General features: G+C 35.4%; 1 protein-coding gene across 1 annotated transcript in view; it reads left to right on the top strand.

Moving 5' to 3' along the window:
• Positions 1 to 25,216, top strand: part of LOC311085889 (NACHT, LRR and PYD domains-containing protein 3-like) — a gene marked incomplete at both ends in the record, with an annotated part of 38,833 nt that extends 13,617 nt beyond the window's left edge. Inside the window, 10 exons of the mRNA XM_084118509.1 lie at positions 4,147 to 4,231; positions 4,539 to 4,734; positions 4,831 to 6,661; positions 9,252 to 9,422; positions 19,294 to 19,464; positions 19,684 to 19,712; positions 19,800 to 19,857; positions 20,872 to 21,042; positions 22,070 to 22,240; positions 25,039 to 25,216. Coding sequence (XP_083974635.1) covers positions 4,147 to 4,231; positions 4,539 to 4,734; positions 4,831 to 6,661; positions 9,252 to 9,422; positions 19,294 to 19,464; positions 19,684 to 19,712; positions 19,800 to 19,857; positions 20,872 to 21,042; positions 22,070 to 22,240; positions 25,039 to 25,216 — 3,061 coding nt within the window. The remainder of the gene's footprint in view (positions 1 to 4,146; positions 4,232 to 4,538; positions 4,735 to 4,830; positions 6,662 to 9,251; positions 9,423 to 19,293; positions 19,465 to 19,683; positions 19,713 to 19,799; positions 19,858 to 20,871; positions 21,043 to 22,069; positions 22,241 to 25,038) is intronic.
• Between the last annotated feature and the right edge of the window lie 88 nt (positions 25,217 to 25,304).

Below are 25,304 nucleotides of genomic sequence, written 5' to 3'. Positions count from 1 at the left end.
CAACTAATGAAAATCCCAAATTCAGTATCTCAGAAAATTAGAATGTTACTTAAGACCAATACAAAAAAAGGATTTCTAGAAATGCTGGCCAACTGAAAAGTATGAACATGAAAAGTATGAGCATGTACAGCACTCAATACTTAGTTGGGGCTCTTTTTGCCTGAATTACTGCAGCAATGCAGAGTGGCATGGAGTCGATCAGTCTGTGGCACTGCTCAGGTGTTGTGAGAGCCCAGGTTGCTCTGATAGTGGCCTTCAGATCTTCTGCATTGTTGGGTCTGGTGAATCGCATCTTCCTCTTCACAATACCCCATAGATTTCCTATAGGGTTAAGGTCAGGCAAGTTTGCTGGCCAATTAAGAACAGGGATACCATGGTCCTTAAACCAGGTACTGGTAGCTTTGGCACTGTGTGCAGGCGCCAAGTCCTGTTGGAAAATGAAATCTGCATCTCCATAAAGTTGGTCAGCAGCAGGAAGCGTGAAGTGCTCTAAAACTTCCTGGTAGACGGCTGCGTTGACCTTGGACCTCAGAAAACACAGTGGACCAACACCAGCCGATGACATGGCTCCCCAAACCAACACAGACTGTGGAAACTTCACACTGGACTTCAAGCATCTTGGATTGTGTGCCTCTCCATTCGTCCTCCAGACTCTGGGACCTTGGTTTCCAAATGAGATTCAAAATTTGTTCTCATCAGAAAAGAGGACTTTGGTCCACTGTGCTTTATTAAATCCAGAGTCAACGCAGCCGTCTACCAGGACATTTTCAGAGAATTTCATGCTTCCTTCATTTTCCAGCAGGATTTGCAGCTGCCCACACTGCCAAAATAACCAAAACCTGGTTCAATGACCATGGGATTACTGTGTAATTACTGTGTGATTTCATGTAATATTCTAATTTTCTGGGATTTTGATTTCGTGGGTTTCATAAGCTGTAAGCCATAATCATCAAAATTATAACAAATAAAGGCTTGAAATATCTCACTTTGCATGTAATGAGTCTATATAATATATTAGTTTCACCTGTTAACCCTTTGATGCGCAAGCTATGGAACCCCCTTCTAATGCACAACATGGGTCTAAAAAGACCCGTATTCATTTCCTATGTTATTTCATGCATGGCTGGACTTTTTTTTTTATTTTCATCTTTTGAGATCAATTTATTTAAGCATTTAATATTCCATGATCTATAAATTCCATGATTTATAAATATTAAAAATTTATTGTTTTCAATTACCAAAAATTATTATTTTAATTTTTTCTAGGTTTTGTGTTACTATATCAAATTTACTTATCAAGCATGATAAAACAAAAGAATAAAGACAACATTTTGTCAAATTAATCATTTTAGCAGTCATTTAGACAACACATTTAACACTTGAAATGTTTATTTGCCACTTTGTCTTACATAGCATTCACATATCACAGATAACTGATAACACTGAAATTGAACTGTGTAACTGTATTGAATTGTGGTGGTGAATGTGATCAAATAAAAGAAAATACAACAAACAAAATAAAATTACACTGGTACAGTGGCATCTCCAATTGCCATCTTAGTGCTTACATAGGTTTCGCTCAGACAGCTAAGATATATATTAATATTAGTTTCTTTACAGTTTCAGTGTGTCTCTTCTATTTGTGTATGTAAAAAGAAATTACGCTTTTGAAGGCCAAAATTAGCATAAATGGACAGTATGTGAGCCCTTTACAATGTTAAAAGAAAAAAGGGATATAAAGTCATGGGAATTTAATAGTTTTTTTTTGTGTGTGTGTGTGACATACATTATATTTCTCTGTTAGCCTACTTAGTGGAGTAGAGAAAAGTGTCCTTAACTGAAGAGAGCTGCTCACACTTAAATGTAAACTAAAAAAAGGTAATGACTAGCAGGAAACCACTAACAACTTGAAAGTTTAAAAAAGATTTACAAAGATTAAAAAGATATTAAGAAATAAATAATTTACCTGTTGAGGGTGTCTTGACAATATGTGTAATTGGATGACATGTACAGTTCGAAAATCAAAAAGGCGAGAAAAAAGAACCCTAAACTCTTAAAACATTGAATCATTTCAGCATATGAAGGATTATGAACTGTTAGGCCTTCTACATGTAAATAAGCTTTAAAATACAATCTTTTTTTTTTTTGTGTAACTAACATTAGCTAGCTAGAATATGTCACCAGCTAGCTAGCTAATAGTATTGGACATGTTTCTCCTTCTCACAAGTAATTTCTCACTAGGATTACAAGGTCAAGGTAACCATAGCCTAATATTCAAATATTATGTCCATATTTTACAAAATATAAAATATTTTCTGTGGTTAAAATAAAATAAGATTTGCATCAAATATACAAAAGCAGCTGTGTTGAGTTGTGAAATGTGTGGCAGGTGAATAGTATTCTGCAGTAAATGTTCCTACTTGCAAAAATGTGCAAATATCAAAGGTTTCTATATGGGTCATTTTTGACCTATGTATGTAAAATTGATGTAGAAATAAAAAAAAACTGTTTGTTTATAAAGTAAGAAAGGAAACATTAACATAATGATTTGTGGAAATCAAAAACAAGATATTTAATGAATACCTGGAATAACAAATGATAATATAGCCTATATATTTTAAAGATTCAGCAAAGAAACACTCAGCCATTACTGAAATAACATAGGAAATGAATGTGGGTCTTTTTAGACCCATGTATGTAAAAAAATGTAGAAATACAAAAACGGTTTTTGTTTATAAAGTAAGAAAGGAAACATAAACATAATGATTTGTGGAAATCAAAAACAAGATATTTAATGAATACCTGGAATAACAAATGATAAAATACATATATTTTAAAGATTCAGCAAAGAAACACTCAGCCATTACTGAAATAACATAAGAAATGAATACGGGTCTTTTTAGACCCATGTTGCGCATTAGAAGGGTTGCGATACAAAAACGATTTTTATTCAAAAAGTAAGAAATGAAAAATTTCAATTAGGATTTTTAATGATCTAAAACAAGTTAATTGAGGAATACCTGTAATACTGAATGATGAAATTAATTTCTTGCAAAGATATAGAAAATGAAAACTCAGTCGGGTCTTTTTAGACCCATGTTGTGCATCAAAGGGTTAAGTTGAATTCTTGAAATAAATCAACTTTTTGATGATATTCTAATTATATGACCAGCACCTGTAGGTGTGTTCCAAACGATTGTCCACTGATCAGATCCAGCAGATAATTGCTTCATTTGATTCCATACATGGATTCCATAACACAATGCTTAATCATAAAACAGATGTACAATAACATTACGATGTCCAGCTATCGATTTAAATAGTACATTGATTGGGTTTAAGTGGCTGTTATGGCCTATTATATGTTGATCCGTCTAGTTTAAGTGTGTATTTAAGTGGTCAAGGGGTAGAACTTTTGCCAAGCGTGTCAGAGGTTCTGTGTTCTAATCCGCACTCATACAGTTTTTTTTTTTTTTTTCTCATCAAAACCGATTATGTTTTTCAGTGGTTGTATATCAGGCAGGGACACTTCGTGTGCATTTTGTTTTCTAATTTCACCGGAACGAATAGAGAGTCTCTCGCGCACGTCCGAGTGAAGACTGTGCGCGAGCCAGAAACAAACATAGTATCCGCGCCACTGATCACAGCGGCAAAGCGCACTTTGATCAGTTGATTTAAAAAACAACACATTTCAGCGCTAGATCGCCTCTTATTTAAAAAACGAACGAAATGAATGCTCTGCTAGTTAACTGGAGATGTTTTTTTTTATTTGTATTGGTACATTCGTGCCGTGAGTTGTTTCAAAAGTGGTGGGGACAATATCGACCTTAGAAAATAGTGGTGTGGGACATGTAGTGGTGGGGAGATGGTATTCTTAAAACAGTCCCCTTAAAAATATAAGAAGTCATGGCATCTAATGTATTATGAATAAAATTCAATATATTTTTTATATTATTTGTAAATGGATTTATAAAATAAAAACAAGAAAATGACACTGAATAATAATAATTTAAATTATTTATTTTAGTTTTATTAAAGTGTAATTATTTTAATTATTTGAATGCTTTAAGTTTTCACTAAAAAGTTTTGCACATTGAGTTTGGCTCTACATAACATGGATTAAATTCACAATTGTTTTGCTACCAGGATTCAATGTGAGAATCCACACTCAGACATCAAGAATAACCTCAACCGCAAGAATTTCAGAGAAAATCTCCATCCGATCTTCCAGGTGACTAAATTCATAAATGCTTAAAAATTATATTATAACAAACAAATAGATTATTGAACAAATGTAAAATTGTGTATTTTATTGGATTTGATCCACAACAGGTTCTTGGTATATCTGTATTTTTGTATTCACCACCATTACTTTGCCGATGGTAAATACTGTCAATACTTACAGTAGAAACATGATTGCATTTTGCTTGCCTGTAATTTGTATTACATGTAAAATCTTTATATTTTAAACGGTATTTAAATGTGAATGTTGGATTTTTTTTTTTTCTGTCCTTTATTTTTTCTCGGTTTGTTTTCAGAAACTTGAGATGAAAATTATCAGCTTCCTGAAGAATGAACTGGAAAAGTTTAAGAAAATATTAAAAAGAGAGAACACACAGTACTTTGTGCAGGACTTTATAGAGGACATGCGCAATATCAAAGAAGCAGCTCTTGATATCACACTCTACTACCTGAGACATATGAAGCAAGATGAAGCTGCTGATACTCTAGAAGGTAAGAGACTCATGAACATCTGTCAGATTAACACTTATAAATGTAGGAGAGAAAATTATGCATCTCTAAATGTTTTTGTTCCTGTTTGTGTGTTAGATGAGCTGGTCCTCATTCATCAGCGACCACTAAAATTAAACCTGAAGAAGAAGCATCAATCTGTATCTCAAGGAATTGCAAAGCAAGGTGACTCCAAGCTTCTGAATAGCATCTACACAGATCTCTATATCACTCAGGGTGGTAGAGAACAGGTCAATACTGAACATGAGGTCAGACAGATTGAGGCTGTATCCAGGCATTCTGAATCACAAGAGACACAGGTTGAATGCACACATTTGTTTGAAGCACCTGAACAAGACAAGGAGATCAGAACTGTACTGACAAAAGGAGTCGCTGGCATCGGAAAATCCATTTCTGTGCAGAAGTTTATTGTAGATTGGGCTGAAGGAAAAGAAAATCAGGATATTACTTTCATATTTCCTCTTGCATTTCGAGAGATGAACTTAAAGGAGAAAGAAAAACAAAGTTTGATGAGCCTTATAAGTCAGTTTTTCCCAGAGATAAAAGGACTGAACCTGGCAAGAAATGATAAATTTAAAGTCCTGTTCATCCTTGATGGATTGGATGAATGCCGACTTCCTCTAAACTTTGATGGTAATGAGACGTGGCGTGATGTATCGTCACCAAACTCTCTGGATGTTCTCCTGACAAACCTCATCAAGGGAAATCTGTTTCCTTCTGCTCTCATCTGGATCACCACCAGACCAGCAGCTGCCAGTAAGATTCCTCCTGACTGTATCAACCGTGTGACAGAAGTACAAGGATTCAATGATGCACAAAAGGAAGAGTACTTCAAAAGAAGATTCACAGATGAGGATTTGGCCAATGAAATCATTGCTCATGTTAAAAAATCAAAGAGTCTCTTTATCATGTGCCACATCCCAGTCTTCTGCTGGATTTCAGCCACTGTTCTCCAGAACATTTTGGAGGAAAAAAGAAATGTGAAAAACAATCAGTCTGATGATGCCTCCAAAACACTGCAGGAATCAAATACTGAAGACACTCCCAAGACCCTGACACACATGTATACACACTTTCTCCGCTTTCAGATCCAGCAGAGCAGACGAAAGTATGATGGAGAATACTCACCAGATGTTTCCTGGGATAAAGATGCCATCCTTTCACTGGGGAAACTGGCATTTCATCAGCTGGAAAGAAACAACCTAATCTTCTATGACACAGACCTTGAAGACTGTGGTATTGATGTCTCTAAAGCATCAGTGTATTCAAGCATGTGTACCCAGATCTTTAAGGAGGAAACAGGGATCATTCTTGGTACCACTTTCTGCTTTGTTCACTTGAGCATTCAAGAGTTTATTGCAGGCCTTTATGCACATCTGTTTCTAGACCTCAACAAGAAAAGTGTGTTTGTTCTTGAGTCTGCAGAACAGGAAAACAAAAATGAAACCATGATTGATTTGCTCAAGACTGCAGTGGACAAGGCGCTCGAGAGTGATAATGGACACCTGGACCTTTTCCTTCGCTTCCTCCTTGGTTTGTCACTCCATTCAAGTCGACTTCTTTTGCGAGGTCTGTTGAAACAGCAAGATAGAAATGACCAGATCAAAAAGGAAATAGTTGAGTACATCAAGCAGAAATTTGAAGACAATCTTTCTCCAGAGAGATCCATCAATCTGTTCTACTGTCTGAATGAACTGAATGATCAAAGTCTGGTGAAAGAGATTCAAACCCAACTTAGCAAGGGAAGTCTCTCCTCTGGTGACCTTTCACCTGCCCAGTGGTCTGCTTTGGCCTTTGTGTTGTTGACATCAGAGGAAGAACAGGAGGAGTTTGAGCTCCAGAAATTCAAGAAGTCAGACGAGTGTTTCTTTAGACTATCAGAAGTAGTCAAAAACTCCAAAAGAGCTCTGTAAGTCATTTAAGGCACCTATTGTATCTGTTAGTTTTCTTCTTCTGCTTCTTGTTCTTCTTCTGTTTCTGCTGCTTCGGCTCTTGAAGTCTATGACAGCCCATATAACCGCTTGCAGGAAAGTTATGAAATTTGGCACACAGATAGAGGACAGTTTCAAAATTAAACGGCAAATTTGGAGTCTCTAACTCAAACCATCTAGCACCACCAACAGGCCAAATTTCCAATCATCTATTTGAACCTTAAGGGCTAGAAGAAGAAAATTCTAGCGAATTGTGTCGAATTTAATTGAATTTATTCAAATTGAATCGAATAAATTGTACCCTTTTTCCATCATAATTTTTCCCCACCATTTAGAATTTCCCCCAAAAAATCTATGTTTTCAAACTCATCATAGATGGTTTGTATGATTTTCACCAAAATTGGCTGAGATCATCAAGGCAAGGCACGTTTATTTATATAGCTCAATAAATGGATTTGAGGCTATATCTCCACAATGCTTCAGAGTATTCAGACCAAACTTAGTATGTGTTATACCAAACATGACCTGAGGGTACATGAGCAGTTTTAGCACAGCACCACCTTAAGAGATATAAATTTTGAACAGTTTGGCCAATAATCATAAGATTCGGTGCGACATACCAAATCAAACTGTACCCAATTTTCCTATGTTGGCCATTTTAGGCATTAGCCATTTAGAATTTTGCAGTAAAATGCTGTATCAACACATGTCTTTAATGAGTAATTAAAGACATTTGATGTGTAATTAAAGACAACTCCTTAGCTCTTTGATTTTGCCTCTGTTGTGATTGGCCTCTTAATTGCTGCTTGCAGCTAAATTTATCATTGTATTATCAATTATCATTATTATCAAGTCATAATACAGCTTAATGTGATTAAATTTAATGTGATTAAATGAACAGCGAGAAGTAGTAAAACATAGACATTTCAAAAATAAGTGTTCCAAAGTATTTTGGGCTTGTATATAATTAAAAGTCCCACATTATGCAAGAAATCCTTATTTTTTATTTTTTGTTCTTTATTGGAATTTTGGTTACATAATAAACTGTGTCTGGCGTTTAATTCAACAAAATCTTGTAGCATCTGTCTGGGCTGCCTAACAATAAATAAATAAATAAATAAAATAACCTGAAAATACATTGGGTTAAAGGACAAGTTCGGTATTTTACACTTAAAGCCCTGTTTACAGATCGTTTCTGATGAAATAGAACGGTTAAGATTAAAATTTGGACACATGCTGCTGTCCCGAGAATTTTAGGTTTATTTCGGGTTGGGGGGAGCGAAATAAACCTAAAATTCTCGGGACAGCAGCCTGTTATATTATATATATTAATTATAATATAATAATATAACAGCATGTTATATTATACATATTAAATTCTGAAAATTAAACAACACATTGGTCCATAGTTATTGTTATTCTAGTATGCCGTTCTCTGAACTTCTGCTACAGAATCCCCAGATTCTCCACCTAAAGATACTTGTAAGATGATCAACTCTAACTCCTTAACCTGCACCACATTGCCGGCGGCCCCAGATTATTGTTGTTTACATTCACTGCATGTTCAAACATCACACTTTTACTCCATCGACACAACCTGTGTATCATTAGAAAGATGTTAGACTCCAGCTTCGATATTTGACCATTATTTATGATATAAACTTAAAGGGTTAGTTCACCCAAAAATGAAAATTCTGTCAGCAATTACTCCAACCCCGTAAGATTTCCGTTCATCTTCGGAACACAAATCAAGATATGTTTGATGAAATCTGAGAGCTGGCTCACTCCTTCATAGGCTGCAAGGTAATTTCATCTGCCAACCCAGAAAAGTAAGTAAAGACATCATTAAAATAGTCCAAGTGACTACACTGGCTTAACCTTAAGTTTATCAAGCGACGAGAATACTTTTTGTGCACAAAAAAATAAATAAAATAAAAAACGAGAACTGAGAAGATGATGCTCATGATCATTTGATGGGAAAGTGTGAAAGGTAAGACATTCATTTTGCTGCATTGGTAAGGCACTTTTACGTTTTCTCATTGGTTTCTCAAGATTCGGACATCCAGGAAATGCACATTTTAGAACAATTTTAAACACTACATTGAGACCCATCTGCGTCATCTTCTCAGTTATCGTGCATGCATCGTGGTTCTCTCGTGAACTCATGTCAGAGGCCCACACAGAAGAAAATGAATAGTTGAATAAAGTTGTTATTTTGGGGGTTTTTTTGTGCACAAATAGTATTCTCGTCAACTTTATGTTGAACCACTGTAGTCACTTGGACTATTTTAACGATGTCTTTACTAACTTTTCTGGGCTGGCAGATTAAATTACCTTGCAGCCTATGAAGGGGTGAGCCAGCTCTCAGATTTCATCAAAATATCTTAATTTGTGTTTTGAAGTCTTACGGGGTTGGAACAACATTAGGGTGAGTAATTACTCAATATTATATTTACTATTAATTTAAAAATAATAAATGAAAAATATATTTAATATTTGTATTTAGAAAATAAATTGTATTCAATCTTATTATGTGTTCTGTTTTTTTTTTTTTTTTTTTTTTTGTAGGCTAAATGATTGTAATTTAACAGACAAAAGCTGTTTAACTCTGGCTAAAGTTCTTGGATCAGATAACAGTCTAAAAGCTCTGAACATGCACAATAATAATCTGCAGGATTCAGGAGTGAAGCAGCTCTGCACTGGACTAAAGAGTGTAAAGTGTAAATTGGAGATACTGAGGTAAGTTGTGACACAACAGACAAAAGTTATAACTGGTTTTAGATATACTTCACAAAATTTGTGTACAAAATAATGTATGAAATACTGTTAATTGCACAGTGTGCAGCTGACCGTTCGCAAAAACCCGCCCCCTTTAGTTAATGTACACCATGTTCTCACGCAGTGAAAAATACATTGTGGAGCAAAGAGGACACTGACAACACGCTGACAAACAGGACAGAGCAGGTTACTCTTGATATTAAACAAAGTCTCAACTTTCAATTTTTTTTTTTTTTTTTTTTAAAGGTGCTGTATGTAGCTTTTTTTACCAAAACGAATCCTTTTTTTATTGCCTGTGTGTGAATGGGTTGTAATCTCACATTAAAATTATCCACTTTGCGGGTTTTGCTATTACCTCTGAAAGCAAGTATTCTTATTTTTATGTGAAGGTCCCGGGTCGTATTTACTGCTAGTGACGTCACCTGCATGCGCGCTCCCGAGCCTCTCGCCTCGTCTAGCCTACTGACTTTGCACTCAACAGCGACGACACTGCAACTTACGACATGGACTTATGACTTATGCAACTTATGACATGTCTGATAACACTAAGAAACGACCTGCGCCTAGCAAAACACCGACTCCAACACAAACTCCACATATTGATAAAAAAACAAAAACAAAAAGTTTTTTTCTGCTGAAGCTCGTAAGGCCAGACGTGAATGGGATGAACTTCGAGTAAAAACTTCGGGTAAAAAACAGGGATCAACATCGGCAGGGCATTTGAATCATGGAGAAACCTTATCTACAAACCTAGAATGTACATCTCCTGAAGAAAATGTGAAGTAGTGCTTGCAGTGGCAAAATTCGGCACGGTTGATAGGGTTCCATACTTATCATGGTAACATTACGAGCATGGAGCATTAGTTCAACGTCAAGCTGATAAAAGTAGCCTATTATTGTAACGTTGCAGTGGGAGTTTACCTGAGTTTCCAGCATGTTGTGGGATGCTTTGTGTGTTGCGTCTCAGTCTAGCCGGTACCCACAGTGCTCGCTCATAAACTCGAGCACGCGTAAGAGCACGCGCTTGTAAACTTATTGGTTGCAATCTGAAACATCACCGCTAGAGGTCGCTGAAAACTACATACAGCTCCTTTAAGAAATTGAAACAATAAATAGGGTTTTGTGGCTCTTTAATGTGTCATGACAGATCGCTGTAGCGCCTCAGTTAAAGCTGCTCGTTAACCGACCATCTCTTCCTTCTACTTAAGTGTGCTTGCTGAAAGCAGCACACTTATTGTTCTTCTTAAGTTTTCTTCTTCTTCTTCTTATTATTATTCCCGGGAGATAAATTTTGGCCAGCTCCTGCGCCTAGGCCCTTTGAGACAGAGACACCGTTCCAACTTTAAAACGCCCGGTCAGTACCGGTGTAGGTTACTCGCGAAGATGACATCACGAGTCCATGTCGTTCGTCCGCCATATTGGATTGAACAGAAAGCTAAACTAAATTTTCACAGGTCACAAATTTGGTCCGAACTTCACGAAACTGGACGTACATGATCCTTGGACCAAGCCTCACAAAAGTTACTAGAAGGATTTTTGATTTAGACAGTAAGTGGCACTGTTGTATTACATTTCACAGAGCTGCCAAGTCAGTTTATAGACTGCATTCATTTTAAATAGGTTTGTCTTAATAAATGCAGAGCCTGAATTTCGTTTTTTAAACTGGGAGGGAATTCCCTGCTTACATGGGTCACATGGGGGGGGGGGGGATAACTTTTGATGCATCGGTCTAATTTAATCATCTTCATTTATTAATATCTACAGATTTGTATGCATGAATTGTGCATTTCCAGTTCTCAAAACAGTTAATATCAATAAAATAAAAACTTTATACAAAATACATCATTCTCTTCTTCGCTAACCGAACAAACAATTCATTGTCTGTGGCTGTGTTTGTGCGCGCGGGAAATATGCTGCGCATAACAATAGAAAACAAGGAGAAACGCGCAGTCACATGCTCAAACAATCAACAACGTCGCTCTAGAGGTGCGTTCCATTTGACCGTAAGTGGACTGCGAAGTGGACTTCACAGGGTATTCCGCCATCTTAAGTGAGATTCCAATCCGAAGGGAGCGAACATGTTCAGTTCGAAGGGCACTGCGCACGGCATAGGGAATAAGGGAACATCGATACATCACTTCACAGGAAGTGGAGAGCGATGATCACCCAACTGTCATTTCGTGCACCACGTCATCACCAGTCAGAACCATAGACTGTAAAAAAATATGGACGACGCCCCTTCGCTCTCTTCCATTGATGAGAACTGAAGCCGCCAATGTCCCGATATGGTGCTGACATATTGGAACTTGACTCTGCGCAGTAGCGATCTCGGGACCAGACCTGCGCAGTAGTGAGCAGGAAGTAAAGCCACGAAATAAACGCTCCACCCTCACTCTCGCAGAGAGAGTGCATTCTGCATACTTTTTTAAAAACTGATTGCAGTACGACAAGAGGCTTGTTAAAATAAAGTAAATACAATCTCCTCAGTCCTCTGAAGATCCTGAAAAAAATGTCCGTTGGTGCTTCAATGACTACTTCGCTCAGAGAACCTGTCAATCACAGCTGTCAATCATGATGTTACACCACCGCATCGCGTAACTAACTAAAAAACAACTTATTTTTGAAACAGACACTTGAACTTACATCAGCGTGATAAAAACGACAGCAAATGAAAGAAACCACCTTTGGAAAAAAGATATTTGAAGTGTAATTTAATTGTTTAGTTGGTCTCACGTCCCGTTGAATAACACGGGGAGGCGGGACTTATGACCTATACTAGGACCAGTCTCCGGGGGGGGGGCGATCGAGACGTTTTGGCTTCACTTTTCAGGGCTTGTGCGGCACGCTTGGTCAGAACGGTCATAATTAACGATGGAGGAGTTTATGTATGTGTGTAAGTATTCATACATTTCGCCATTGTTATACAAATGACAGTATTTTTAACGGTTATTGTTGTGAATATTACATATACTATTTAGGGCTGGGAATCGATTAAAAAAAATTAACTAATTAATTGCACAATTTCTGTAATTAATTGCAATTAATTGCGTTTCCCCCAAGCTTGTAATCATCAATATTTAAAGGAATAGTTCACTTTAAAATGAAAATTCTGTCATCACTCACCCTCATGGTGTTTCAAACCTGTATGAATATCTTTCTTCTGCTGAACACAAAGGGACATATTTAGAAGAATGTCAGTAACCAGACAGTTTCTGGTACCATTGACTTCCATAGTATATATTTTTCCTACTATGGAAGACAATGGGACCCAGAAACTGTCTGATTACTGACATTCTTCTAAATATCTTCCTTTGTGTTCAGCAGAAGAAATAAATTCATACAGGTTTGAAACAACATGAGGGTGAGTGATGACAGAATTTTAATTTTAAAGTGAACTATTCCTTTTAACTTAGAATCACCTAATTAAACAACACAGGGAAAAAAAGGAACAGAAAATAGCCCTATATTAAAATATTAAACATCAATCAATATATTTTTCTTTTTCAATAATCAATCAACATAATCAATTTAACAGATTATTATTATTATTATTATTATTATTATTTTAACTAATTATCTAAATAAAATATAGTCCTACAAAGCTATTATTACCAGAGCATGTAATCAGAGCAGGTAATTTTACCATTGCTGCCCAGCATGGCTATACCAGCTCAGCAAACAGAAGTCTACTGATAAATTTCACGTTATTTGAGTGGACTTTACTTTTCCAGTGCTCTGTACATGATTGAAGCGTTTGGGCCGTTGACGACAGAGCCGCCGACACACACACACACACACACACACGTGACACACACACATACACGGAACGGAGAGCGCGCCGCTGGGCCGTTAACGACAGAGCGCGCCGACACACACACACACACGGAACACAGCGCGGCGCACACACGGAGCGGAAAAGACTCGCTCATGAAAGCTGCGCGAGAATGAAACCTAATTGCCGAACATGGAGAGGCGGGACGGCATATTTCGGTCTTTTCAATAGCAGCCGCAACAGAAAATCATTAAAACGAGGCAAAAAAAAAAAAAAAAGTGCTGCGTTAATTGCGTTATTTTTTTTTTAACGCGTTAAACATTTCAAATTAATCGCAAAGATTAACGCGTTAATTCCCCCAGCCCTAATACTATTTTTAATGATTATAACTGACCTCAGTGAATGCAGCCAGCTTAGCTAGTTTGTGAAGTAAAGTGATTTTATTTTAGGTAGTTGTAAAATAGTGCAATATAATTGTAAATATATAATATAATAATACAAATTTAAATAGTAGTCCTATATATATTTATGTTATATCATAATCTGCGCGACCCCGTTGTTGACTTTCTTTGATGACGTTTGTTTTCAGGGTGTTTCAAATGAGCGGTTATTGTAAGTGAAGTCCACTTCAACTGATATACCATGCTCAGGGAGTAGGGGAGCAGTGAACACTGCGTATGGACCCTGTCGAATGGAACACACCTTAGATGTGTAAAAACAAGTGGAAAGCATGGGCGCGCCGCTGTCTCCTTTCCACAAGCGCTTGCTCTCACGTGGCGTCTGTCGTTGCTATGCAACCATGAACTGCGCTCTCCATGATGAAAAGGAAGTATCAGCAAAAGATTAATTGATTTCTAGCCCTTGCATTAGCTTTACTACTAGATATATTTATGGAGATGAAAAATAATAAGGCGCCCTGTACAGCTATGATCAGCTGTTCGGCCGAGCATTCAATGTTGTTACGCTGCAAGCTGATCAGTTGGTTCGTTGCTGCCACGCTCTATCACTCGCACACCATAAAGAGCAAATTGTTTTTTAATGTTTAAATTTCGTGATTAAAATGACATAATTTGGAAGCGGATAATTTCTTCACAAACAGCTCATTATGACTCAATGTTAGAATGCTGCACCTACACTCGATAGTTTGAATAAGATCAGCGCAACGCAGACCACGCAGACCACTGCATTGACAGCGTGAAACATATGATCTTTCTACGGCCAGGGCTCAGCGGAAGACAGAAAATGCCGGTCCAGCGCTGATTGAGGAATTAAATTCGAAAATAAAAGACAGTTTGACATTTTTTTCATTATTTAATTATTTTTTAATAATTTGTTCTGAGATGAAGCGAATATATTTGTGCGGGAATTTCGCGCACTATAAAAGCTAACCTTGCGGGAATGGTTTAAATTATGCGCAATCCCCACATTCCCGCACCGAAATTCAAGCCCTGAAATGGCAGCGGGATGTGTAACTCTAGCCCTTAATCATTGTTCGAAAAGGATAACACTTAAGGTGTTTGGGGTCATTTTGACCCCAAACTTTTAAAGAGCGATTGCATAAGGAAATATACATTTTTATATGGAAAACTATATATCATTTTTTTTATTTACTTCTCAACTATACATTTATGCTGTGTTTTTGTGGAAATTTTGAAGTTTTTTACCTATTTACTGCACAATTACATAACTAGGCCATAAATTGGCTCATGAAAAATGATTTTTTAAAGAAAAAATCACTTAAATGATGATATTAATTCAATCTAAATGGTTTTTGGGCATTGCTCTATGTGTTAGGGATAGAATACTGCCATCTAAAGGTTAGTCGAAAAAACTTATTTCTTATGGGAAAGGAATTAAAGTGCAATGGCCAAATGTATCCAATAGAGGGCCATAGAGAACCATTCATTCACTCATTTTCACTTCTCCTCACAAATTTGATATATATATACATATATATATGTGAATATTTATTTAAACATTTTGAAATACATAAAACATCTAATTATTATTATTATTATCAAATTAATTATTATAATTATATAATATTAATTATATAATTATTATCAAATTATTATATACATTTGCAGAACCATTACAAGTCACCACTATGACATGACTGTGTGTGTGTGTGTGTGTGTGTGTGTGTGTGTGTGTGTGTGTGTGTGTGTGTGTGTGTGTGTGTGTGTGTGTGGGAACAAGCTTGTTCCATGTTGCATATGACACATTTCAGATTTATGCCAGTTTAGTTGATTTTATTTGCCAATTTCTATACAAATGCTCTCTGTTGCAGTGACATTCATGTGTGTGTTTGTGTGTGTGTGTGTGTTTGAGATAGAAAGTTCGTTCCACTTTGGGTTTATGCTCTAGGACCAGACCTTGATTTAAATGTAATTTTTTTTAGATTTATGCCAGTTTTGTTTATTTTATTTGCCAATTTCTATAAAAATGCTCTCTGTTACAGTGGCATACATGTGTGTGTTTGTGTGTGTTTGTGTATGAGATAGAAAGTTCGTTCCACTTTGGGTTTATGCTCTAGGACCAGACCTTGATTTAAATGTAATTTTTTTTAGATTTATGCCAGTTTTGTTTATTTTATTTGCCAATTTCTATAAAAATGCTCTCTGTTGCAGTGACATACATGTGTGTGTTTGTGTGTGTTTGTGTATGAGATAGAAAGTTCGTTCCACTTTGGGTTTATGCTCTAGGACCAGACCTTGATTTAAATGTAATTTTTTTTAGATTTATGCCAGTTTTGTTTATTTTATTTGCCAATTTCTATAAAAATGCTCTCTGTTGCAGTGACATACATGTGTGTGTTTGTGTGTGTTTGTGTGTGTGTGTGTATGAGATAGAAAGTTTGTTCCACTTTGGGTTTATGCTCTAGGACCAGACCTTGATTTAAATGTAAAATTTTTTTAGATTTATGCCAGTTTTATTTATTTTATTTGCCAATTTCTATAAAAATGCTCTCTGTTGCAGTGACATACATGTGTGTGTTTGTGTGTGTTTGTGTGTGTTTGTGTGTGTGTGCGTATGAGATAGAAAGTTCGTTCCACTTTGGGTTTATGCTCTAGGACCAGACCTTGATTTAAATGTAAATTTCTTTTAGATTTATGCCAGTTTTGTTTATTTTATTTGCCAAATTCTGTAAAAATTCTCTCTGTTGCAAAAACATACATTTGTTTGTTTGTTTATGTGTTTGTGTGTGTGTGTGTGTGCGTGTGTATGAGATAGAAAGTTCTACTTTTTATTTATGCTCTAGGACCAGACCTTGGTTTATATGTAGAAATTTTCAGATTTATAATGGATTTAATTTGATTTTTTTGACAAACAAAATGAAAAAAAGTCATTTTTTTCATTTTCCCATTCATTTTCAATGTGGGGTCATTTTGACCCCAAACACCTTAAAAGGTAAATTTTTTTTTACACACCTTTAGAACAACCAAATCAAGCCCAGTTTTTTTGTGCATGTTTAGATAGGTTATTTAGGAGAAGTCCCAGAGTTTCATGCCCCTGAGATGAAGGTAACATTTTTAAAAAATGAAAGAAAATTCCAGTGGGGTCATAATGACCCCAAACACTGATTAAGGGCTAGCATATGGCGCATATGTCATATAAAGTTAGGCAAGGCCAAACAGCGTTATCCATATTGTTGCGATTGCATTGCTAGAGTAAGCTAATAGTGAAACTGATAGCGTTTTTCATTTAATTACAATATGAGATAGATACAATCAAGCACATCCCTTTTTCAGACGTCAGTGGAAAGTTTGTAGTTCGGATGTCAATGGCAAAGAAAGTAAAATGAGGCAGCTTATTAGAGAGAGAGAGAGAGAGAGAGAGAGAGAGAGAGAGAGAGAGAGAACGTCTGTTGAATGCTCTTTTATTGCTGATCGTTCATTCAGCACGTGTTATTTGGATTAAAACTAAATTGTATATGTAGGCTAAGTAAAACATGTTACCTGATTTATGTATAATGGCTGATTCCCTACATTATTACATTACAGGATGTTTGCAGTTCAAGAAGTTCCATGAACGCAACATCCAAAGCGACCGCTCCAAAAACCAACGTCTTGATAGACAGCGCGCGAATACCAAATTGAATGGTCTTTCACGTCTTGCACTAGTACGGACGCATTCACACAAGTTTATGTAAAAACGTCCGTCTTGGCGAGTATCCCAGTAAACAAAGTCGGTTATATTTAAAGTGAACGTAGACAGTATATTCAAATGGGGTCCGTGTTCAGTCTTAAAGGGGCAGCAGTTTAACGAACGTGTGTTTTAATGTTAATCAAACAATGGACAAATAAATTACTCTTGACTCTAAACTGCTCTTGACTAAATAGCCTACCCTTTTCAACTTTACAAAAAGATCCATCTATATTTAATTTATACAGTAAAGAATATGCAATTGTTTTTTCACATTTGATTACTTTATTCAAATTTCTGTACCTGTTAGATCTACCCGAAAAACTCTAAAAACATATATATTTGTAAGGAAATATATATTTGATGAACAAATTAAGCCAACTAATATGATTTATATTCTTTTGGTTTGTCTTCTAATACATTTAAAAATTAGAAATGCAGTGGAAATACAGGTATCAGTTTTCGGTATCAGCGAGTACCAAAAATGGGAGTATCGGTATCGGACTTGTTCTGGAAAAAGTGGCATCGCTGCATCCCTATTACTTACATGTTAGTATAACTTCCTGAAATTGAAGCACTATTACATTTGTATCTTTGTTTTATCATATTTGTATTGTATTATTTGATCATTTGTTTGTATTTTGTATTGTATTTCTTTTTTCTTGTTCTTATTGTGTCTTATCGTATATAGAACACCAAAAAAATTACTGCACACTGTTGCATTTACAAATAGATGTTTTATATTTATTTTGTAAAAACATTGCTGTTTCTTTTGGTAAAAGATTTTTATTTTACATTTCAGAATATAAAGCAATGTTAATTATGTTATTAATTTGTTTCTTTTTTATTAAAAAAATATGACAAAAAGAGCCAATAAGAATAACGTTAAAGTAACGGATCGATAAGCAGTATCGGCAAGATAAGTGATTCCGTTAAAACCTTGAAGATACCCATCCCTGCAATTATATTAGGGGTGTGACTGAAGCCGAATACCTTATTTGGAAAGGCACGGATAATGGCCTCAGAACGAATAACAGATAACAAATAATTCTTCCGAATATTTAGCTGAATATGCACCCCTCATTTTGCTGGATAACAGGTGAGCCAGGGGAAAGCACAATATACATAAACCTCTAAAATCATTAAACAACAATTAGTGTGTAGTGAATGAGTGTAACCACTATTATGAATGAAATGAGCGCAAATCAAATAGCGTTGCTGTTGCACTGAAATCAGACCATTAGGGTAATATTGACTAAAATTATTTAAACCATGTACGAATTGATACAGAAATGAATGGAATAAGAACAGCAAGATCTCAAATCAAATATCAGTGTTGCGTCTCTGCGTGTCTCCATCTCTCAGAAACAAAACTAGCTCTCTGTCAAGAGTAGCCTAATAATCAACTAAGATACGTAAACAATTATATACTATACAATTTATTGCCTACTACTTGACATGTCAATTTAAATGTTTTAAACTTTGTATGGTATGATAGGCTACATATTTCTCTCTCTCTCTCTCTCTCTCTCTCTGAGATGGCATTTAAGCATATATATATATATATATATATATATATATATATATATATATATATATATATATATATATATATATATATATATATATATATATTAGGGCTGTCAAAAGATTAATCGCGATTAATCGCATCCAAAATAAGACAAGGGGAAAAGAAAGTTGACTGCTAGTAGCAATACTGTTGCCAACACACGTTGCTGTACTTGATCATCATTAAAGCTTATGGATTAATTTATTCATCTAGAACAAATTTGTGGTCTAGCACATTAATATGATTCATCCAGTTTGCATGGTTTGTCTTATTAGGCACTTTAGAAACATGTATTTTACATTTTCTAAACTTAAGAGTGTATACATAAAGCTGTTTATTTGCAGGCTTAGTCATTGTGAGTTAACAGAGGAAAGTTGTTCAGCTTTTGCTCCAGTTCTCAGTTCAGACTCCAGCAGTCTGAAGTATCTTGACCTGAGCAATAATAATCTGCAAGATTCAGGAGTGAAGCTGCTCTCTGATGGACTGAGAAATAACAGTATACTTGAGAATCTCAGGTGAGATAATGTCTAACATATTAATGTTTATGGGCCTTTTTGTTTGCCTAATATTCAATTATTTTTGTTAATTCAATTCAATTTTTGTTTGATACTTTTAAATAATTTGTATAAGTAACTAGGTTCCTTACTTTTACTTCCTATGAATTGTTATTGTTCAGGACATTTCTAAAATTACTGATTAATCAGCTAAATGTTACATTTTCATTCCTGTTATAGACTTTCAGACTGCAGTATCACAGAAGAAGGTTATAAAGCTCTGGCTTCAGCCCTGAGATCAAACCCTTCACACCTGATAGAGCTGGATCTCACAGGAAATGATCCTGGACAATCAGGAGTGAAGGAGCTCAATGATTTACTACAGGATCAGAACTGTCAACTGAAGACACTGAGGTGAGACATGATGAAATTATACAAAATAAATTATATGCAGGCAAATTATTGGTAACACTTTATAATGATGTCCAATTATAAGTCACTTAGAAGTTATTAGTTAATGATGAACTAATAAAAAAAAATAAAAAAACATGAATATACATTCATAATTGATTAATAAGTGGTATGATAACTTTTTTCTTTTTGTTATTTGTCATTTTAATATTGTTATTGTTGCTGCTACATTATATATGGTGACCTTGAGTGATTTGAAAGGTGCCTTAAATAAAATGCATTATTATTATTTTATGAATATTTTGTTAATTCATGAATTAGTAATTAGTCAATGGTGAGCTGATCATTTACAAAACATGACTATAATACATTTCCGTGTGATAATAGATTACACTTTAGATTAGGGGATGCAGAAAGTGTTGTAAATGGCTTGTATACATATACAGATATTTTGTAACATGTAAGAAAGATCTACAAATTATCTGTAAAACATTTACAAGTGATGAATAATTTACACTTTAAAGGAGGTAAGGAGGTTTACCTTTTTAAGGGAGGCAGAAAGCTTTTTTTAAAGGATTATTCATGCGTTTACACATCATTTATAACAAGTATTGAACAATTTGTAGTGTGTAATGCAGTGTAAGTGTTGACTGGTGAGGGTATAGACAGCTGTCTTCTCTGACACACATATAAAATATACTTACAACATACAAAATAACTTACAACTATTTTGTAAATAGTTAGCATAACAGTTATTAATTTATGAAAGAATAGTCATGTTTTGTAAATGATTTGCTCATCATTAACTAATAATTTATAAATGACTTAAAACTGAATTAACAAAACATTAATACGATGTAAGCATATCACTTATTAATCATTTATGAACGTATATACATGTTTTGTAAATGATTAGTTCATCATTAGCTAATAACTTATAAGTGACTTACAACAGAATGTTATTTTAAAGGGTTACCCATATCTGAATTGAATCTTGCTTCCTTTTTTCTTCGTCAGGTTTTTGGGTCCTGCTGCAGATGAAGCCTGTCAGTATGTGACTGGAATTGTGGGTAAAAACCCATTACTCCTGAGAGAGCTGAATCTGAGTGATCGTAAACTAGGAGACACACGAGTGAATCAGATCTCTGCTCTACTGCAGGATAAACACTGTAAACTCAACACACTGGTGTGAGTATTTGACATGCTTTAATACTTTCCATGTAAAACATCTTTAAAATATATATTTTGATATTATATATTCAGTAACTGGCTTGGATTAGGACTGTCATTGTTCTTTTAGAAAAAGCTTTGGAAATAAATCAAAGAATGTTTCCTGTCTTTGTTTTCTTTCTCTTCAGGCTGAATAATAACAGTATTACAGAAGAAGGTTGTGCTGCTCTGACTTCAGCATTTAATTCAAACCCTTCAAACCTGAAAACATTGGATCTGAGTTTAAATAAACTTGAAAACTGTGGAGTAACAGAAATCTCCCCTCTGCTGGAAAATTCACAATGCACACTGCAGATACTCAGGTTTGGTAAATCTAAACATGAATTAGTATGAAGCCCAAAACTTGCCTGTAAACTGGGTCTGAAATTAACTCTATATTCCAAATGCGGTTAAATAAGAATCCAGCAGGTAGTCTTTTAATTATAATTAGTTTGATGCGTGTCATGGAGAACCTCTGTCAGTCAGTAACATTACTAACATTAGTGAAAAAGACACTTGTATTAATTTATCTTATTGACAAAGTTTTTGGGGGGTGTTGGAAATTATAAATATCCTAATGACATAATCCTCATATTGAAATCTTTCTATTAAATGATTAATTATTACAGTTTGAAGACTATTTGTTTCTTTTTGTCTTCCTCTAGACTTTCAGACTGCAGTATCACAGAAGAAGGTTATAAAGCTCTGGCTTCAGCTCTGAGATCAAACCCTTCACACCTGATAGAGCTGGATCTCACAGGAAATGATCCTGGACAATCAGGAGTGAAGGAGCTCAATGATTTACTACAGGATACAAAGTGTAAATTAAAACTGAGGTGAGATATGATGAAATAATGCATAAATAAGCAATTATATTTAGAAATATTATTTCACTAATACAAAATAAACCATTTTTAAATGCAGAATCATATGCCATTATATTTTTTCATTAGATCAAGTTTAGTTCAGGACTGAATTTAATCCTGCTTCATCTTCCATTCTGCAGGTTTTTGGGTCGGGATGCAGATGAAGCCTGTCAGTATGTGAGAGGAATTGTGGGTAAAAGCCCGTTACTCCTGAGAGAGCTGAATCTGAGTGATCGTAAACTAGGAGACACAAGAGTGAATCAGATCGCTGCTCTACTGCAGGATAAACACTGTAAACTCAACACACTGATGTGAGTATTTTACATGGTTTTATACTTCAAAAGGTATAAAAGTACTTCCCAAAATATGTGATATTACATTTTTAAAGTCTAATGAAAGACTCATTGCTGTTCTTTAAATTATTTGAGGACTGAGAATAGATAAAATATATCCTATAGATTTAATCTTTTTTGTGTATACAGGTGCTGGTCATATAATTAGAATATCATCAAAAAGTTGATTTATTTCAAGAATTCAACTTAACAGGTGAAACTAATATATTATATAGGCTCATTACATGCAAAGTGAGATATTTCAAGCCTTTATTTGTTATAATTTTGATTATTATGGCTTACAGCTTATGAAACCCACGAAATCAAAATCCCAGAAAATTAGAATATTACATGAAATCACACAGTAATTACACAGTGATACCATGGTCATTGAACCAGGTTTTGGTTATTTTGGCAGTGTGGGCAGGTGCAAATCCTGCTGGAAAATGAAGGAAGCATGAAGTGCTCTGAAAATGTCCTGGTAGACGGCTGCGTTGACTCTGGATTTAATAAAGCACAGTGGACCAAAGTCCTCTTTTCTGATGAGAGCAAATTTTGCATCTCATTTGGAAACCAAGGTCCCAGAGTCTGGAGGAAGAATGGAGAGGCACACAATCCAAGATGCTTGAAGTCCAGTGTGAAGTTTCCACAGTCTGTGTTGGTTTGGGGAGCCATGTCATCGGCTGGTGTTGGTCCACTGTGTTTTCTGAGGTCCAAGGTCAACGCAGCCGTCTACCAGGAAGTTTTAGAGCACTTCATGCTTCCTGCTGCTGACCAACTTTATGGAGATGCAGATTTCATTTTCCAACAGGACTTGGCACCTGCACACACTGCCAAAGCTAAGAGTACCTGGTTTAAGGACCATGGTATCCCTGTTCTTAATTGGCCAGCAAACTCGCCTGACCTTAACCCTATAGAAAATCTATGGGGTATTGTGAAGAGGAAGATGCGATACGCCAGACCCAACAATGCAGAAGAGCTGAAGGCCACTATCAGAGCAACCTGGGCTCTCATAACACCTGAGCAGTGCCACAGACTGATCGACTCCATGCCACGCCACATTGCTGCAGTAATTCAGGCAAAAGGAGCCCCAAATAAGTATTGAGTGCTGTACATGCTCATACTTTTCATGTTCATACTTTTCAGTTGGCCAGCATTTCTAAAAATCCTTTTTTTGTATTGGTCTTTAGTAATATTCTAATTTTCTGAGATACTGAATTTGGGATTTTCATTAGTTGTCAGTTATAATCATCAAAATTAAAAGAAATAAACATTTGAAATATATCTGTCTGTGTGTAATGAATGAATATAATATACAAGTTTCACTTTTTGATTGGAATTACTGAAATAAATCAACTTTTTCATGATATTCTAATTATATGACCAGCACCTGTAGATTTAATGAATAATGTAGAATTGTGGCTGAAAGAAACTGGATAATGTTTTTATTATTATTTTTTTTCTTCAGTATGAATAATAACAATATTACAGCAGAAGGTTGTGCTGCTCTGACTGCAGCGTTTAATTCAAACCCTTCAAACCTGATAGAGCTGGATCTGAGTGGGAATAAACCAGGAAACTCAGGAATGGAGAAGATATGTCAACTGCTGAAAAACACACAATGCCGTTTGAAGAAACTGAAGTGTGTAATTTAATTTATTTACATTTCTACATGTTTATATACATTTATTAATGTTTGTTTAATTAGCTTACCTGATCAAATATGATAGGATGAATAAATAATGATTGAATTTAATGTTTGGGTGAACTATTCATTTAACAAGATTAAGTTGTTAAGGTTATTTAAATTAATAACACATTACTTAATATATATATATAGGGTAATATATAGAGATTTCTGCCAATATTAAAATAAAACCATCATTTATGATTTATGTAACTATATTATTTATAATTTTAATAATGACTTGAATTTCTTCTTTTTTTTAGTGACAAACATGCAGTAGTTAGTCAAAAAGAATAACAGCTTTATTTCCATATACAGACTTTCAAACTGCAGTATCACTGGAGAAGGGTATAAAGCTCTGGCTTCAGCTCTGAGATCAAACCCTTCACACCTGATAGAGCTGGATCTCACAGGAAATGATCCTGGACAATCAGGAGTGAAGGCGCTCAATGATTTACTACAGGATCCAAACTGTCAACTGAATACAATCAGGTGATTAAAACCTTCAAATACTTATTAAAATGATATATTTAAAATAGGGGTTGAACGAATCATAGTTGATCTGTGATCCATATGGAACAGGACCCATGGTTCAGCGCACATGTGATTTGCGGATAAAGCGCAAATTTTAACCATCATAGATTGAAGTGAAATTTTATCATTTGTTCGTGTTTTGTCATGCCAGTTTTTTACATTCAAGTGATTTTAATCAATTCCAGCACAGGAAGAGGCAAAAGAGAACTCAATTCAGTACTTGCACGCTGTTTTCATGTGCGCACAGCCGTACACACCTGAAGTGCACACACACAGAGAGAGAGGTGTATTTCAAACAAAGGGTTAACTGATAAGTGAAAGTGATTTTGTATAAATGCGCTCTGCATGTTTCTTGGGAATAGAATCTTTGTCCACATTCCTGACTGGCAGAATTACCAAGGGGTTTATGGATAAGCAGGTCAAGATGACACTGGTTTCAGTCTTCTAAGGGTCCAAATTTTGGAGCCATACGCATTGCAAAATTAGGAGTCACTATGAAAAAAAAACAAACAGATTTCACAATAAATTGGCCTATTTTCTATTCTATTTTCTGTAGGTTTTTGAAAAGTCCTGCAGCAGAGGAAGCGTGTGAGTATCTCACTAAAGTTCTGGGTACAAGTCCATTACTTCTGACAGAACTGGATCTGAGTGAAGATAAACTAGGAGATCTGGATTGGGAGATGCTCTCTGCTCTTTTGATGGACTCCCATTGCAAAGTTCAGAAAATGAAGTGAGTGAACTTGATTTATCCATTATAACTTATCTGATTATTCATTATAAAAGATTGTTAGTCACATGTGTGATCAGATGTGAAGGCCTGCT

Source organism: Abramis brama (genome assembly GCF_963993115.1).
Source record: "Abramis brama genome assembly, chromosome: 6".
Lineage (NCBI taxonomy): Eukaryota > Metazoa > Chordata > Actinopteri > Cypriniformes > Leuciscidae > Abramis > Abramis brama.
This window is presented reverse-complemented; position numbering and strand designations above follow the sequence as displayed.